Source organism: Lampris incognitus, chromosome 14 (assembly GCF_029633865.1).
Source record: "Lampris incognitus isolate fLamInc1 chromosome 14, fLamInc1.hap2, whole genome shotgun sequence".
In the NCBI taxonomy this organism is placed as follows: domain Eukaryota; kingdom Metazoa; phylum Chordata; class Actinopteri; order Lampriformes; family Lampridae; genus Lampris; species Lampris incognitus.
In genome coordinates this window covers 51,570,015-51,590,166 of record NC_079224.1, presented here as the reverse complement: position 1 = coordinate 51,590,166, position 20,152 = coordinate 51,570,015, and the positions used below count along the sequence as shown (strand labels likewise).

Sequence of the window (20,152 nt, the reverse complement as noted above, 5' to 3'; positions counted from 1 at the left end):
CACAGTAATCAGCAATCCAGAGTCCGGCTTAAAGGCCAGAGCATGTTGGCGAGTTGAAGAAAAGTATAGAATGTTTATTGCAGGACAAAGAAAGTAACATTAAAAGCAATGGATTTAGCATAAAGATTTAGAAAATGTGGTCAAATGTGACTGTGATTTGAGGTACATGAAGTGAATGTTTTTGTGCTACAATAGAAGTGTAAATTCATTCACTTACTGTGGAGCATGAACATGCTTATTATGGAAAGTGAATACAAAGTTATTATGCTTTTTGTAAACTAGTCTCACTTTGTTGTGATAATGATACCAATACACTGCTAAGTGACGAGGCCATCATTGAAAAGTTTACTTACAGGCTGAGCTGGTTGAGCATTTCCCTTAAAGAAACACAAATAAGAGCAATGAGATCAGCAGAGAAATACAAAGTTTACTTCATGCCATTCTCAGCACACATACAAAACTAACACTATGCAGCCAATTTCTTTATTGCAACACTTTTTCCATTTAGGTAAATGGTGCAAAGGATCAATTCAGAAGTGTTTAATTAGAATTTAAGTGGGCATCTGCCCTCAGATGTTGAGTTTGATAAGAACCAGGACAATTCAGAAGGTAGCTTATACTTGAGGGACAACTCATGTGTATTAAAAAGCTTGCTCAACAGTTAAGAAATTTAATCTACCAACAATCATTGGCTAAAAGAATGACTGACCCCACTTGTTTACCTGCCACCTTAAGGTGGTTTGCCTCAGCAACAACAGATTTAACTATTTCACATATTGAAAACAAGAGTGCACGATGGTGTAATGTGATAATGCATTATAATTCAAGCAGTAAATCAGTCCTTCAGAAACAAGCCGCCTTTCTTTTTCAGTAGGTTTTTGGGTATCACATAGTTGACACAAATCCATTTATCCTGTTGCTTGTAGCTCCTCTCCCCTTATTCATATATCTTATATCATGCTTCATACATCTTACATCATGCTTCATACATCTTGCATCATGCTTCATACATCTTACATCATGCTTCATACATCTTACATCATACTTCATAAATCATGCTTCATACATCTTATATCGTGCTTCATACATCTCTGAGGTGGCCATTGGTTACTCACATGTAGACATTTCACCTACAAACTGCTAACTTTATTGTAACTTCAACATTTCTGATCAACACAAGCAGGATATTGTAAAATTCACAAGCTGTAATTTCTGCCAAATAGCACTGATGTATGACACCAGTACAACAGTTCATTCAAACTGCTAAAATATCCAATGCAGACATGGTGTGAACATTTACAAAGGACATGATGCAACAGAACCTGGTTTCATGCTCCACATCAAGCATTCACACACAAGCTTGTGGTTAAGGCAGAACATTTAAGAAGAACATTGCTTTACATACCGACCACATGTCCCAGGGTAGGGCTGTCTAGAAGGGCAGTGCAAATATGGGGAAAGAAGTTGTTACAAATAATGTATAATAACACCAAACAGCAAGTTCTTCAGTGTAAGTAATTCCATTTCATATTTACCGAAAACATGTTCAATATGTTGAAGGGTGAACCTTGTATCATTAACTACACCAACTGATGCTCTCTGTTAAAGGTCCCACACTTATTCAAAGTTCTATACCCTGGATTTTTTTCTTTCCATCTCTAGGGGGCAGCATGGCTCCTCCAGACTGGATGCTCCTTCCCCAGGTATACAATAAAGGGTCAAATGCTTTGAGCTGACTGGTACCTGTGGTATGGGTGATACGCTCTCATCCGGTTGGAAAGCATCAAAGTCCAGGTCCAGAAGTGATTCTCCTGGTCTTTCATTTGGCTGCACACACAAATAAAAAAATAAAAAAATCCAGTACCAGTCTTGGATATATTGTGAAGCAATAAAATGTGTCACAATATATTAATTTGGGATAGCAACACTTCGTTGGATAACAACTTGAAGGTTGTCCATTGATCTTTAGTTCACTTTTGATTCATGTTTAATCATTCCGTCTACTTACCCTGGGTGTTATACTGAGTTTTCCTCTATCGTGCAAAAGTTTGTTATAATTCATGCATAGTCCCTTTGTGCTTCTTAAATAAAGGTGCACTGTGGTCAAATATCACTAAATCACAACCCTCAGTGTACCTGTGATGGGGAAGGTGCTGGTAAGAATTCTCCTCCAAACAGGTCAATGATTTGCTCCTGTGCTACTTCCTTGGTGGGTGTAACCTTGGGTGGTGGGGGCACCGGAGGTCCCTTTTTGAGCTGGTCAAAGACAGGAGAATCTATTAGCACCTGGGCATGCCAGCTCCTAAAGAGCACTTCTGCAGTTTTCCAGTGGATATATCTATCTCTGTTCTGTTGTAGTAGTAGGACTGATGTATTAGTAGGACGCAGTGATATGAAACGGATATTCAATGCTGAATTTGGCATCTCCCTGTGACTAGCAGAAAGGATAGCCATGAGAACCTTTCACCCAGCGTTAGTATCCGATCATATGCCACAGAAAGGCATGTTTTTGCAGGTTTTCATCCCAAAAAGCATGATGTCAATATATCTCTGGGTGTAGTTTTGAAGGGAATATATAAAACTTTAAATGTTGCTGAGGTTGGTCATTATCAAAAAACATTTTTGGGAGGATTTTTTCCCCCTTTTTCTTCCCAGTTGTACCCAGCCAATTACCCCACTCTTCTGAGCTGCCTCGGTCGCTGCTCCACCCCCTCTGCTGATCCGGGGAGGACTGCAGACTACCACATCTCCTCCAATACATGTGGAGTTACCAGCCACTTTTTTTCACCTGACAGTGAGGAATTTCACCAGGGTGACGTAGCGGGTGGAAAGGTCACGCTATTCCCCCCCCCCCAGGCGACCCAACCAACCAGAGGAGGCGCTAGTGCAGCGACCAGGACACATACCCACATCCGGCTTCCCACCCGCAGACATGGCCGATTGTGTCTGTATGGACGCCCGACCAAGCCGGAGGTAACATTCAAACCGGCGACCCCCATGTTGGTAGGAAACAGAACAGACCGCTATGCTACCCGGATGTCCTGTCATCATCAACTTGAGCTAATTCTACTTCATCTATGATAACTAATACCTTCCAGGCACAAATGTGGCACTAAGAAGACTATAAAATGATCACAACATGGCTACTCACCAGTGAACAACAGAAATGAGCAGAAAGAGGAAAACAGGCGAGCACAGGTCAGTATGAGAGTTCTTAACAACACTTCAAGGAAATGCAGTAAAACCCCTTAAACAAGCAGCTTTGGTGAGGATTCTGGTTTTCCAAGTACCAGATGTATTTATTTATTTTTACATAGTATCTATATGTAAATGTGATAACAACTAAATACCTCTTTCAATTTCCATTAGATGGGACATTTAAACTCATCTTAAACCCCCATTGTTCTCTTCTTACATGTATTTACTTTTAGCTTATTTTTCCTGTTTCTGTTACCATCCCATCACTATGATGATGCTTATGATTTATTTGGAACATGAACTGTTGATTGTCTACCCTGCTGTGACTTTACGCTGTCTGATACAGTGCTGCTGGTGTTCTTTTTAACTGTGCCCTGAAAGGTGCCCACAGATACAATGTATTATTATTATTATTATTAACATGTAATAAGCAGGCTATAACATACAGATAATCCACCAATAAATCCACACATCAAACTCGGTGAACACATCTCATATACATCAGATTATTTACTGCATGTTGGGAAAGTAGTAGGAGGAAGTACACATTTATGTTGTCCTACCCGTCTCACCTACTCTTAAGTTAATTCAGCTACTGTACATTACACACTCACTTCCCAATGTACTGCATAGTACACTGTACTGTGTAGTTCACTGTACTGCATAGTTCACTGTACTGCATAGTTCACTGGACTGCATAGTTCACTGTACTGTGTAGTTCACTGGACTGTGTAGTTCACTGTACTGCGTAGTTCACTGTACTGCATAGTTCACTGGACTATGTAGTTCACTGTACTGCATAGTTCACTGTACTGCGTAGTTCACTGGACTGTGTAGTGCACAGTACTGTATAGTTCACTGTCCTGTGTAGTTCACTGTACTGCATAGTTCACTGGACTGTATAGTTCACTGGACTGTATAGTTCACTGGATGGTGTAGTTCACTGAACTGTGTAGTTCACCGTACTGCGTAGTTCACTGTACTGCATAGTTCACTGGGCTGTGTAGTACACTGTATTGTGCAGTTCACTGTAATGTGTAGTTCACATGCAATCTTTTGCTGCACAATACAAACTCACCTACTATTAATAGGAGAAAAAAGAGAAACAAATGCTAATGTCATGTAGCAAGAATAAACACATGCTAATGTCATGTAGCAAAAATAAACACATTCTAATGTCATGTAGCAAGAATAAACACATGCTAATGTCATGTAGCAAGAATAAACACATCTCAATGCGTACAACCCAAAACTATTTAAGTGGTGCTTTTAAAAGCCCATATTTAAACCAACACTTATTCAGCTCCTATACCATACAAACACATAAAGAATAATTTCTCAGTTCTTTTCTGACTTTGTCTTTCAAGTAAGTTACATTGTTCTCATGTTTCAGTCACTCAGCTTATCATGTTTGTCAGCATATTTGTCACTCCAGAAGGACATGACAAAATAAAGATTTCATGAGTAAAAAAATGTTGTTAAAGTACTTTGCCACAAAACAACTTACTATAACCAAACCTTAGTTGACATAAACATCGAACTTGCAATTATTGTCTCCCATGCATGTGGTACCACTGTCCTTACTGTCCTTACTAGAAACCTGGACAGCTTTGAGCTACTCTATCTTTACTTTGTAGTTGTCTATATATATATATATATATATATATATATATATATATATATATATATATATATATATATATATATATATATACACACACACACACACACACACAAACACCTATATATATAATCCAGTAAATCAAGTAAAGTCTGTATGAGACAGTACAAGCCTGTTTCATGACATAAGCAATCATCAGCTGTCAATAAAGCTACTGTGAAAGAAGTCTGTGAATGTTCTCATTCATCCAGGTCATGGTTATCCAAAGGAGTTGAATCAAGTGCAACTGGACTTGGTATATATCCGTGAAGACGTTTCGCCTCTCATCCAAGAGGCTTCCTCAGTTCGTGCCTTTTCTTTGGTCCCTTCTCCCCTTTTTTTCCTTTTTTTGTCTTCTCCTCTGTTGCTGTAACTGCTATGCTAACCTGACAGATGAGATCAATTTCATTATGTTTTGTCAAACAAACCAGTGTCTGTTTCTATGACTCTATCTTATCAGATACATGGTCATTCTTTACTTCCATGTGTCCTTGTTTCATTGATGGTGATGTCCTGCTAATGGAGAAGTGATGCTGAGTAACTGTTCAGCTGATCACACACGCCGAAGAGGCGATGCTGAGTAACTGTTCAGCTGATTACACACGCCGAACAGGCGATGCTGAGTAACTGTTCAGCTGATCACACATGCCGAAGAGGCGATGCTGAGTAACTGTTCAGCTGATCACACACGCCGAAGAGGCGATGCTGTGTAACTGTTCAGCTGATAAACACACCGAAGAGGCGATGCTGAGTAACTGTTCAGCTGATAAACACGCCGAAGAGGCGATGCTGAGTAACTGTTCAGCTGATCACACACGCCGAAGAGGCGATGCTGAGTAACTGTTCAGCTGATAAACACACCGAAGAGGCGATGCTGAGTAACTGTTCAGCTGATCACACATGCCGAAGAGGCGATGGTGAGTAACTGTTCAGCTGATCACACACACCGAAGAGGCGATGCTGAGTAACTGTTCAGCTGATCACACATGCCGAAAAGGCGATGCTGTGTAACTGTTCAGATGATCACACACGCCGAAGAGGCGATGCTGAGTAACTGTTCAGCTGATCACACACGCCGAAGAGGCGATGCTAATTGACTGTTCAGCTGATCACACACACCGAAGAGGCGATGCTGAGTAACTGTTCAGCTGATCACACAGGGCGAAGAGGCGATGCTGAGTGACTGTTCAGCTGATCACACACGCTGAAGAGGCAATGCTGAGAAACTGTTCAGCTGATCACATACGCCGAAGAGGCGATGCTGAGTAACTGTTCAGCTGATCACACACACCGAAGAGGCAATGCTGAGTAACTGTTCATCTGATAAACATGCCGAAGAGGCGATGCTGAGTAACTGTTCAGCTGATCACACACGCCGAAGAGGCGATGCTGAGTAATTGTTCAGCTGATCACACACGCCGAAGAGGCGATGCCGAAGAGGCGATGCTGAGTAACTGTTCAGCTGATCAACACACCGAAGATGTGATGCTAAGTAACTGTTCAGCTGATCACACACGCCGAAGAGGCGATGCTGAGTAACTGTTCAGTTGATCACACAGGCCGAAGAGGCGATGCTGAGTGACTGTTCAGCTGATCACACACACCGAAGAGGCGATGGTGAATAACTGTTCAGCTGATCACACACGCCAAAGAGGCGATGCTGAGTAACTGTTCAGCTGATCACACAGGCCGAAGAGGCGATGCTGATTGACTGTTCAGCTGATCACACACACCGAAGAGGCGATGCTGATTGACTGTTCAGCTGATCACACACACTGAAGAGGCGATGGTGAATAACTGTTCAGCTGATCACACACGCCAAAGAGGCGATGCTGAGTAACTGTTCAGCTGATCAACACACCGAACAGGCGATGCTGAGTAACTGTTCAGCTGATCACACACGCCGAAGAGGCGATGCTGAGTAACTGTTCAGCTGATAAACACGCCGAAGAGGCGATGCTGAGTAACTGTTCAGCTGATCACACATGCCGAAGAGGCAATGCTGAGTAACTGTTCAGCTGATCACACATGCCGAAGAGGCGATGCTGATTGACTTCAGCTAATCAACACACCGAAGAGGGGGATCGAGGTGACAATAAATGTACAACGAAAACCCTGTGCTCTTCTCATCCCACATATCACCCAAAGCAGTTATTATAAGCACTTCTTGTAAATGCAACCTGAAATTAATGGATTGGTCTTTTAATAAACATTTGTTGATAAACACGTCTTTATAATTTCAAAACTTATAAGTAACATTTTCATAAGCTGTGGCCCCCAAGACAGAGCTGGCATTTTTTTTGTAACCTTGTGATGGAGTGGCAGCAGGTCGGAGGTACAGCAGGTCGTCTGGTAGCTGGAGGGTTACCACCAGTTCAATCCTCAGCTCCTCCGAGCAAAAATGTTGAGGTGTCCCTGAGTAAGACACCTACCCCCTAACTTCTCCCAACGAGCTGGTTGTTACCTTGCATGGCTGACACCACCAACACAGTGTGTGTGTGTGTGTGTGTGTGTGTGTGTGTGTGTGTGTGTGTGTGTGTGTGTGTGTGTGTGTGTGTGTGTGAGGCATTAATTCATTATACATGTGCTTTGAGTGGCTGTTGCAGCCAGAAAAGTGTTACATAGAATGAAGTTCACTTGCGACTACTTGTGGCAGATAAGACAAGACTTTGGATTTCATGATACTGGGCAGTGCCTAAAAAAGGTACCACAGAAAAAGGTCACACTTTCTAGAACTGTATCTGTACTATGCCTTATTTATATTTCTGCACTGGCGTGACCAGGGGACATTGCTGTTGGTGCATTTGATTTATACTACTGCACTGGTGCAGTCCATAGACTGTTAACAGCAACATCTAAAAACTAGATGGCAGTGACATGTCCATGGGTAACACATTCACTAGTAACATTCTCACATTCTCAAGTAAAAATAACAAAAAAGAGAAGGTTTGCCAAGGAAATGGCTTTGCTGGATTTGCAAAGAGAGCTAATATTGTTTGCATTATTGAGAAGGGCAAAATAATGCTGGAAAAGGTCATGGTCTGTGGACTACTGTACATGTTGATGCTGAGGACGTGGAATTATCCAGTTTTGTTCACCAAATGCCACAGACTGATGAACTGCCAGGTGTCAGCACTGGAAACACATAGCAGGTAAGCGGTCCAAGCAAACCAATCAAACTCTGGCGGTATCCACACTGATTCAAGCAGTTGCGTTTTTGATGGGGTGACCATAGGTGACAGCGCAGCTCTCTGCATCCCCGTCTGCCGCCCAATGACCGCTGGGATAGGCTCCAGCATCCTGAGAGCAGGATAAGTGGTTTGGATAATGGATGGATGTATGGATGGATACTTTATTGATACCTGCGGGGGAATTCATCATTTGCATTTAACCCATCCTAGCCATGTAGCTAGGAGCAGTGGGCAGTCGCTGTGCAGCACCCAGGGACCAACTCCAGTTCTTTTGATCATGCCTCGGTCAGGGGCACAGACAGGAGTATTAAACCTAACACACATTTCTTTGATGGTGGGAGGAAACTGGAGCACCCAGCAGAACCCACGCAGACATGGGGAGAACATGCAAACTCCACACAGAAAGGCGCTGGGACAACCTGGCATTTGACTCCAAGACCTTCTCGTTGTGCAGCAACAGTGCTAACCACAGGGCCACCGTGCTGCAACACCAGAGAGACACCACTACAGCCTGCAGGGACGCCTCACTACCACCTCAACACAGAACCACAAATCGCATATAACTACCCCCAGTTTGAGTTTGACTCAGACTGGTTCAAATGAGTGTGAGTAGAAAATATACTTTAAATCTTAAAACCCTTTGAATTTGATTGTTTCCAATATTCATTACAACAATGTGACATTTTGGGAGTACTCTTTTTCTAATGGCTCGGGCAGGGCAGAAAACTGCTCGAGAGCAGAGACCATGGTACAGATAAAGCTTACCTGAGAGGGGGATTTGGGCCGTGGTGGGCCTGGTGAGACAGGGCGAAGCATGTGGTTTGAACCAGCATCTGGACTCTCAGGTGGAGTTTCATCATCTGGTGGTGATGGGGTTCTGGCAAGCCGCAGCGGACCTGAATCACTAATGGAATGACAAAGGAACCCAGACAGATAAATTTTTAATGACATCAAGTTCAGCCTTGGCAGTTCAGTCTCTAATTTAAAGAAAATCACTGGTCATTCATCTAGTGCTTTAAAACACAGCATGCAAGCCAGTACAATTCTTTTCCTATTTGGGGGAAAAATACTAAAATGGGGCAAAACTAAATGAGAAAAACAAAAAACAAGGAAAAAAATAAAAAAGGATGAATCAATACTGATTGGAGGCTGAACAGAATCACAATTGTTGGATACATTCTACAGTTTGTGTATGTCACAGAAACAGTGGAAAACAATGCAGAAAATAGTTTTGGCAGGAAATGTACTGTAAACAGAAGTATAGTCGATATCCACAATTGATCCACAAATTATGCTTCCAGTGTGGGAAGATGGTGGCCCGAATTCACGTTTGCGGCGACCTCTCCCAGTACCACCCGTGCAGTGTCTTTGTCCACGTCAAAGTTTGCGTCTTTGCTTGATGGCTGGGAGAGCTGGCGCTGAATCGGCTGGGACAGCTTGGTCTGCTGTGTCCTGTGGGCCCAGGGACCATGTCCCTGCCTGGAGCTACACTCAAAGAGGAAACACTGAGGACGGTGTGACAGGACGCGGAAGCAGGACAGGCTAAGCAAATTGCTAGCCCATGCAGACCGGCAGTTCCGATAACACCGAAGGAGGTCTGGTGGTGGCCTCACCTGGCGTTGAGACTGTGTTTTAAGTGTCGTCGTGTGGAGTGCGTGGAGGTGTGTCGAAGGTGTCTGGCTGGGAGAGCTGGTGTTGGATCGGCTGAGGGACCCTGGTCTGCTGTATCCGATGGGTCCAAGGACCACGGCCCTGCCCAGAGCTGCTCCCGACGAGGAAACACAGGGGGCGGTGTGACAGGATGTGGAAGGAGGGCGGGCTAAGCTAACTGCTAGCCCATGCAGACCGGCAGTTGCGACAGTCATCCTGGCTGGCGTTCGTTCTCTTGACACTGTTTTTTTGTTTAGTTTGGATATACAGAGTATGTGTGTTAGTTGGATATGTGTGTTAGTTGGATATGTGTATTAGTTGGATATGTGTATTAGTTGGATATGTGTGTTAGTTGGATATGTGTATTAGTTGGATATGTGTGTTAGTTGGATATGTGTGTTAGTTGGATAAGTGTGTTAGTTTGGATATGTGTATTAGTTTGGATATGTGTATTAGTTGGATATGTGTGTTAGTTGGATATGTGTATTAGTTTGGATATATGTATTAGTTTGGATATGTGTATTAGTTGGATATGTGTATTAGTTGGATATGTGTGTTAGTTTGGATATGTGTGTTCGTTGGATATATGTGTATTAGTTGGATATGTGTGTTAGTTGGATATGTGTGTTTGTTTGGATATTTGTGTTAGTTGTGTTAGTTGGATATGTGTGTGTGTATCCAACTAACACACATATCCAACTGATGTGTATGTTAGCTGCTATCAGAGATGCTAAGGTCCCTATGTGTAAACCTCATTTTGTCCAAAGACGCAATATGAAAATGTTTGTTGAGCAGGGTTTTCTACATGATTTATCTCACGTTGACTGGAATAGAATTGCCCTTATTGATGATGGTGAAATGGCCTGGACATTTTTCCATGATAGTTTTCTGGATATTTTAAACAAACACGCCCCTATTCGTAAATTTAGAATTAAGGGGCGGGATAATCCCTGGTTCACCACTGAGCTCTCAAGCCTGCTTCATGAATGAAATGTGGCCTGGGCAAAAGCAAGAAAGTCAGGTACTGAGACTGACTGGCTTCTTTTTAGACAGCTGAGAAACAAATTTACTTCTCTCTTTAGAAAAGCCAAACTGATTTTTACCTATCCGTCACTACTGAAAACTTGAATGATCCGAGGAAGTTTTGGAAAGCTGTTAAATCCTTATCTGCTGCTTGTGATAATTCAACTGACCTTCCTTCATGTATAATCAAAGATGATGTGGCTGTCTCTGGTAAGCTTGAAGTGTTGAATTGTTTTAATGAGCATTTTATTTCCTCGGGTTTCTTGTTTAATGTTGACACCCCTTTTACTAAGGAATCTGTTATTGATGACAATACTGTGGTTGTTGACCACACTTAGTTTTGCTCCTTTTACTGTGGCTGAGGTCCACAAAGCCTTAAAACAACTGTACCCTAGAAAATCGGCTGGTCCGGATCATTTGGATCCTGTTTTTTTAAAAATTAGCAGCAGATATTATCACTGAACCTTTGACCCATCTTTTTAATCTCACTTTGCTTACAAACGTAATCCCTACGGTTTGAAAGGCTGCCTATGTTTTACCCCTTTTAAAAAGATGGGATCCAACCGTGCTAAATAATTACAGACCAATTTCCAAACTTTCTGTACTAGCCAAAGTATTGGAATCCCTTGTTAGTGAACATGTGAAAGAGTATTTATACACTCAATCAATACTATCCAATCATCAGTCAGGGTTCAGGAAGAAGCATAGCACTGTTACCGCTGCCATGAAAGTTGTAAATGACATCAGCAGCACGTTGGATAAAAAAGAACAATGTGTGTCTCCTTTTATTGACTTGTCCAAAGCCTTTGATACCGTGGATCACATTATTCTGATACAGCCACTTGTTAATACTGGCTTCTCTCTACAGGCTGTCGGTTGGTTTATCAATTACCTTACAGGTAGGACCCAGGCTATCCAATTTGAGGGGCTTACTTCTGAAGTCCAAACAATCTGTAAGGGGGTCCCTCAGGGTTCTGTCCTGGGTCCACTTTTATTTACTGTGTACATAAACTGCTTGGGAGAAAATGTTCAAAACTCATCTTTCCATTTTTATGCAGATGATAGTTATTTATTGTTATGTGGCTACTCTCAGCAAAGCTTTTGAGTATCTGCAAAATGCTTTTAACAGAGTGCAAGCTCAGCTTTATCAACTGAAGCTTGTCTTGAATGCTGAAAAAACAAACTTATGGTGTTTTCAAACACTAGGAAGTTAGAGTTAAATCAGAGCATTGTTACTAGTCAAGGTAAACAAACTGAGGTAGTCTCCACCTACAAATACTTAGGATTTTTAATTGATGGCCACCTCTCTTTTAAGCCCCATATACAGAGTCTGGTGAAAAAGTTGAAATTGAAGATGGGTTTTTATTTTAGGAACAAGTCTTGTTTTTCTCTCGATGTCAGGCGAAGAGTAGTTGAAGCAACATTCTTGCCTGTTCTTGACTATGGTGACTTACTGTAGATGAACGCATCAGCCATTGTCTCCATATGTTAGACACTGTGTATCATTGAGCATTACGGTTCGTTACAAACTGTAGAGCCCTCACTCATCACTGTGTCCTTTACTCCAAAGTCAACTGGCCTGATGTACCAACACGGCAACTTAGTCACTGGTATGTTTTGATCAATAAGGCCATTCTGGGTACCCTCCCCTGTTATCTATCCATCTTTCTGTCCATAAAACATGGCACTTATGGTTGATGGTCTCAGGACACCTTGCAAATGACTGTTCCTAAAGTGTGGACTGAGCTGGGCAAGAAGGCCTTTATGTTTTCTGCACCATCTGCCTGGAATAGCCTGCAGAATAGACTTCAACTCCAGGACTTGGTTACTCTATCTGAATTTAAAGGTATGGTTAAGTCTACAGAATCTGAGTCTATTGAAAATTGTAAATGTTTCAATTGATAACAGGTTTGTATCTTTTCCCTTCCGTTTTATGCCATTTTGCACTTTGAGCTATTCTGTTGTCTTCATGTGAGTGTGTGCTGAAGCTGATGTACTGCTGCCAGTCTTGGCCAGGTCTCTCTTGTAAAAGAGATTTTAATGTCAATGGGACTAACCTGGTTAAATAAAGGTAAATGAAAATAAATGAAATGAAATGAAACACACTTATCTAACTAACACACATATCCAGTTGGATATGTGTATTACTTGGATATGTGTGTTAGTTGGACATGTGTATTAGTTGGATATGTGTGTTAGTTGGATATATGTGTTAGTTGGATATATGTGTTAGTTGGATATGTGTTAGTTGGATATGTGCGTTAGTTGGATATGTGTGTTAGTTTCCATATATGTGTGTTTGTTGGATATGTGTATTAGTTGGATATGTGTGATAGTTGGATATGTGTGTTAGTTGGATGTGTGTGTTAGTTGAATATGTGTGTTAGTTGAATATGCGTGTTCTTGTCGTTTCTGGATATGTAGTTTTGTCTTTGTGTTGCGCTGCTGTGGGCTGGTGATGATGAATCTCACTACTGATGAACTACCAGGTACCATGCTGATGAACCACCAGGTACCATGTCGATGCCTGAGTGCTTGCAGGCTTATGGTTATGATGAATCTCAGTACTGATGAACTACCAGGTACCATGCTGATGAACCACCAGGTACCATGTCGATGCCTGAGTGCTTGCAGGCTTATGGTTATGATGAATCTCAGTACTGATGAACCACCAGGCACCATGCTGATGAACCACCAGGTACCATGCTGATGCTGTGTGGATGTAATGACAAAGAAAATCAACACAGTGACTGTATGTACTGACAAAGCTACCAGGCCTGCAAAATCCCAAAACAGCAAGCTCTCTCTAGTCAGGCTAAAGATTAACTAGCCAGTTTATACTTATTGGTGCAAAAGTTTCACTGAAAACCTTTTTTTCTTTAATTTCCAAAAGTATTTCCATGACCCCAAGTACTGCAATAGCATTTTTTAATTTACGTGATCATTTGTTCAAATTATTGAATAGCAGCACTGTGGGGCAGTGGGTAGCACAGTCGCCAAAGCAAGAAGGTCCTGGGTTCAATTCCCGGGGTAGTCCAAGCTTGGGGGTTGTCCTGGGTCGTCCTCTGTGTGGAGTTTGCATGTTTCCCCGTGTCAACATGGGTTTCCTCCGGAGGCTCCAGTTTCCTCCCACAGTCCAAAGACATGTAGGTCAGGAGAATCAGTCATACTAAATTGGTCTTCATGTGTGTATATCTTATATTGTGTTTGCTGTGTTTGTGTGTGTCTGTCTTGCACTGTTTGGTGAAGCCACAGACCTCATTTCATTTTTAACAAGTGCCTGCACATTGTTTTTAATGACAATAAATTGAATTGAATTGAATTGAAATTGTCCCTAGGTGTGTGTGGGGGGGGGGGCCCTGCGATGGCCTGGCAGCAAATCTAGGGTGTCGCCCCACCTGCTGCCCAATGATTGCTGGGATAGACTCCAGCATCCCCGCAACCCTGAGAGCAGGATAAGCGGCTTGGATAATGGATGATGGATGATCATGAGAATTCACAACTCATTAAACAAGAGAAAATACCTTGGAAATTGTTCAGCAAATGTTACATTTACAACAAAGCACTTGGTTTTTAGGCTTGAATTACCCAGCAATATTCAGAGTAAAACTTGACTGTAGACTAAGACTTATCCAAGGTTCTTACCTTGGTGCTCCTTGGATGGTGAACATTTTGTCAGAATGCTGTTCGCCAAGCTTTGTCATCACTTCATAAAGTTGCTTGCACAGCTAGAAAATGATAGCAAACAAAGAAAACAATTATCTTTTTTAGGATTATGGCTAAGGGGCAAGAAAAGTACTAATGTCCAATTTTGTCATTTGGCTAACCAAATATTTATAAGCTGTCAAGATTGTTTCAAATTTGGTCAACTTTCAGTCAACATCATTATGGGTACTCCTCCTTTAGCCATGCAGAGATGCACTGATTCCATGCTCCACTGAGACGACAACTACACACAATACCCACACTTATCAAATAACATTACCCACTCATCACTTAGCAAATAAAATCACCTACCCGTCACTTAACAAATAACATCACCTTCAATCACTTAACAAACGTCACCTTCAATCACTTAAAAAATAACACCACTTACCCACACTTAGCAAATAACATCACCTACCCATCACTTAACAAAAAACACACCTTCAATCACTTAACAAATAACATCACCTTCAATCACTTAACAAACAACGTCACCTTCAATCACTTAACAAATAACACCATTTGCCCACACATAGCGAATAACATCACCTACACACAATTAGCAAATAACATCACCTACCCATTACTTAATAAAAAACATCACCTTCAATCACTTAAAAAATAACACCACCTTCAATCGCATAGCAAATAACATCACCTACCCATCATTTAACAAATAACATCACCTACCCATCACTTAACAAATAACACCACTTACCCATACTCAGCAAATAACATCACCTACCCATCACTTAACAAATAATATCACCCACCCATCACTTAACAAATAACATCACTTACCCACACTTAGCAAATAACATCACCTACCCATCACTTAATAAATTCACATACCCATCACTTAACAAATAACATCACTTACCCATCACTTAAAAAATAAATTCACATACCCATCACTTAACAAATAACATCACCTTCAATCACTTAACAGATAACACAACTTACCCACACTTAGCAAATGACATCACCTACCCATCACTTAGCAAATAACATCACCTACCCATCACTTATCAAATAACATCACCTACCCATCACTTAACAAATAACATCACCTACCCATCACTTAGCAAATAACATCACCTACACACAATTAGCAAGTAACATCACCTACCCATCGCTTATCAGATAACATCACCTTCAATCACTTAACAGATAACACCACTTACCCATCACTTAGCAAAGGACATCACCTACCCATCACTTAACAAATAACATCACCTACCCAACACTTAACAAATAACATCACCTACCCATCACTTAGCAAATAACATGACCTACACACAATTAGCAAGTAACTTCACCTACCCATCACTTAACAAATAACATCACCTCCAATCACTTAACAAATAACATCACCTACCCATCACTTCACAAATAACATCACCTTCAATCACTTAACAGATAACATCACCTACCCATTACTTAGCAAATGACATCACCTACCCATCACTTAGCAAATAACATCACCTACCCACTACTTAACAAATAACATCACCTACCCATCACTTAACAAATAATATCACCTACCCATCACTTAGCAAATAACATCACCTACCCATCACTTAACAAATAGCATCACTTACCCATCACTTAACAGATAACATCACCTTCAATCACTTAACAGATAACATCACTTATCCACACTTAGCAAATAACATCACCTACCCATTACTTAACAAATAACATCACCTACCCATTACTTAACAAATAACAGCACCTACCCATCACTTAACAAATAACATCACTTACCCATCACTTAACAAATAACACCACCTTCAATCACTTAAAAGATAACAGCACTTACCCACACTTAGCAAATAACATCACCTACCCATCACTTAACAAATATATTCACATACCCATCACTTAACAAATAACATCACCTTCAATCACTTAACAAACAACGTCACCTTCAATCACTTAAAAAATAAAGCCCCTTAACCACACTTAGCAAATAACATTACCTACTCATCACTTAGCAAATAAAATCACCTACCCATCACTTAACAGATAACATCACCTTCAGTCGCTTAACAGATAACATCACTTACCCACACTTCGCAAATAACATCACCTACCCATTACTTTAGCAAATGACATCACCTACCCATCATTTAACAAATAACATCACCTACCCATCACTTAGCAAATGACATCACCTACCCATCACTTAGCAAATGACATCACCTACCCATAACTTAACAAATAACATCACCTTCAATCACTTAACAGATAACACCACTTACCCACACTTAGCAAATAACATCACCTACCCATCACTTAACAAATATATTCACATACCCATCACTTAACAAATAACATCACCTACCCATAACTTAACAAATAACATCACCTTCAATCACTTAACAGATAACACCACTTACCCACACTTAGCAAATAACATCACCTACCCATTACTTAACAAATAACAGCACCTACCCATCACTTAACAAATAATATCACCTACCCATCACTTAGCAAATAACATCACCTACCCATCACTAAACAAATAAATTCACATACCCATCACTTAACAAATAATATCATCTACCCATCACTCAAGAAATAACATCACCTACCCATCACTTAGCAAATAACATCACCTACCCATCACTTAGCAAATGACATCACCTACCCATCACTTAGCAAATGACATCACCTACCCATCACTTAGCAAATGACATCACCTACCCATCACTTAGCAAATGACATCACCTACCCATCACTTAGCAAATAACATCACCTACCAAATATCACCTACCCATTACTTGACAAATAATATCACCTACCCATCACTTAACAAATAACATCACCTACCCATCACTTAGCAAATAATATCACCCATCCATCACTTAACAAATAACATCACTTATCCACACTTAGCAAATAACATCACCTACCCATTACTTAACAAATAACATCACCTACCCATTACTTAACAAATAACAGCACCTACCCATCACTTAACAAATAACATCACTTACCCATCACTTAACAAATAACACCACCTTCAATCACTTAAAAGATAACAGCACTTACCCACACTTAGCAAATAACATCACCTACCCATCACTTAACAAATATATTCACATACCCATCACTTAACAAATAACATCACCTTCAATCACTTAACAAACAACGTCACCTTCAATCACTTAAAAAATAAAGCCCCTTAACCACACTTAGCAAATAACATTACCTACTCATCACTTAGCAAATAAAATCACCTACCCATCACTTAACAGATAACATCACCTTCAGTCGCTTAACAGATAACATCACTTACCCACACTTCGCAAATAACATCACCTACCCATTACTTTAGCAAATGACATCACCTACCCATCATTTAACAAATAACATCACCTACCCATCACTTAGCAAATGACATCACCTACCCATCACTTAGCAAATGACATCACCTACCCATAACTTAACAAATAACATCACCTTCAATCACTTAACAGATAACACCACTTACCCACACTTAGCAAATAACATCACCTACCCATCACTTAGCAAATGACATCACCTACCCATCACTTAGCAAATAACATCACCTACCAAATATCACCTACCCATTACTTGACAAATAATATCACCAACCCATCACTTAACAAATAACATCACCTACCCATCACTTAGCAAATAATATCACCCATCCATCACTTAACAAATAACATCACTTACCCATCACTTAAAAAATAAATTCACATACCCATCACTTAACAAATAATATCATCTACCCATCACTCAAGAAATAACATCACCTACCCATCACTTAGCAAATAACATCACCTACCCATCACTTAGCAAATGACATCACCTACCCATCACTTAGCAAATGACATCACCTACCCATCACTTAGCAAATGACATCACCTACCCATCACTTAGCAAATGACATCACCTACCCATCACTTAGCAAATAACATCACCTACCAAATATCACCTACCCATTACTTGACAAATAATATCACCTACCCATCACTTAACAAATAACATCACCTACCCATCACTTAGCAAATAATATCACCCATCCATCACTTAACAAATAACATCACTTACCCATCACTTAAAAAATAAATTCACATACCCATCACTTAACAAATAACATCACCTTCAATCACTTAACAGATAACACAACTTACCCACACTTAGCAAATGACATCACCTACCCATCACTTAGCAAATAACATCACCTACCCATCACTTATCAAATAACATCACCTACCCATCACTTAACAAATAACATCACCTACCCATCACTTAGCAAATAACATCACCTACACACAATTAGCAAGTAACATCACCTACCCATCGCTTATCAGATAACATCACCTTCAATCACTTAACAGATAACACCACTTACCCATCACTTAGCAAAGGACATCACCTACCCATCACTTAACAAATAACATCACCTACCCAACACTTAACAAATAACATCACCTACCCATCACTTAGCAAATAACATGACCTACACACAATTAGCAAGTAACTTCACCTACCCATCACTTAACAAATAACATCACCTCCAATCACTTAACAAATAACATCACCTACCCATCACTTCACAAATAACATCACCTTCAATCACTTAACAGATAACATCACCTACCCATTACTTAGCAAATGACATCACCTACCCATCACTTAGCAAATAACATCACCTACCCACTACTTAACAAATAACATCACCTACCCATCACTTAACAAATAATATCACCTACCCATCACTTAGCAAATAACATCACCTACCCATCACTTAACAAATAGCATCACTTACCCATCACTTAACAGATAACATCACCTTCAATCACTTAACAGATAACATCACTTATCCACACTTAGCAAATAACATCACCTACCCATTACTTAACAAATAACATCACCTACCCATTACTTAACAAATAACAGCACCTACCCATCACTTAACAAATAACATCACTTACCCATCACTTAACAAATAACACCACCTTCAATCACTTAAAAGATAACAGCACTTACCCACACTTAGCAAATAACATCACCTACCCATCACTTAACAAATATATTCACATACCCATCACTTAACAAATAACATCACCTTCAATCACTTAACAAACAACGTCACCTTCAATCACTTAAAAAATAAAGCCCCTTAACCACACTTAGCAAATAACATTACCTACTCATCACTTAGCAAATAAAATCACCTACCCATCACTTAACAGATAACATCACCTTCAGTCGCTTAACAGATAACATCACTTACCCACACTTCGCAAATAACATCACCTACCCATTACTTTAGCAAATGACATCACCTACCCATCATTTAACAAATAACATCACCTACCCATCACTTAGCAAATGACATCACCTACCCATCACTTAGCAAATGACATCACCTACCCATAACTTAACAAATAACATCACCTTCAATCACTTAACAGATAACACCACTTACCCACACTTAGCAAATAACATCACCTACCCATCACTTAACAAATATATTCACATACCCATCACTTAACAAATAACATCACCTACCCATAACTTAACAAATAACATCACCTTCAATCACTTAACAGATAACACCACTTACCCACACTTAGCAAATAACATCACCTACCCATTACTTAACAAATAACAGCACCTACCCATCACTTAACAAATAATATCACCTACCCATCACTTAGCAAATAACATCACCTACCCATCA

At 40.4% G+C, this 20,152-nt stretch overlaps 1 protein-coding gene across 1 annotated transcript in view; it reads right to left on the bottom strand.

The window, feature by feature from the left end:
* amph (amphiphysin) overlaps positions 1 to 20,152 on the bottom strand; it is a 254,448-nt gene that overhangs the window by 60,840 nt on the left and 173,456 nt on the right. The window contains exons 9-14 of the mRNA XM_056293150.1: positions 14,368 to 14,450; positions 8,815 to 8,953; positions 2,137 to 2,256; positions 1,744 to 1,827; positions 1,406 to 1,432; positions 354 to 377 (exon numbers count right to left, since the gene is read on the bottom strand). Coding sequence (XP_056149125.1) covers positions 354 to 377; positions 1,406 to 1,432; positions 1,744 to 1,827; positions 2,137 to 2,256; positions 8,815 to 8,953; positions 14,368 to 14,450 — 477 coding nt within the window. The remainder of the gene's footprint in view (positions 1 to 353; positions 378 to 1,405; positions 1,433 to 1,743; positions 1,828 to 2,136; positions 2,257 to 8,814; positions 8,954 to 14,367; positions 14,451 to 20,152) is intronic.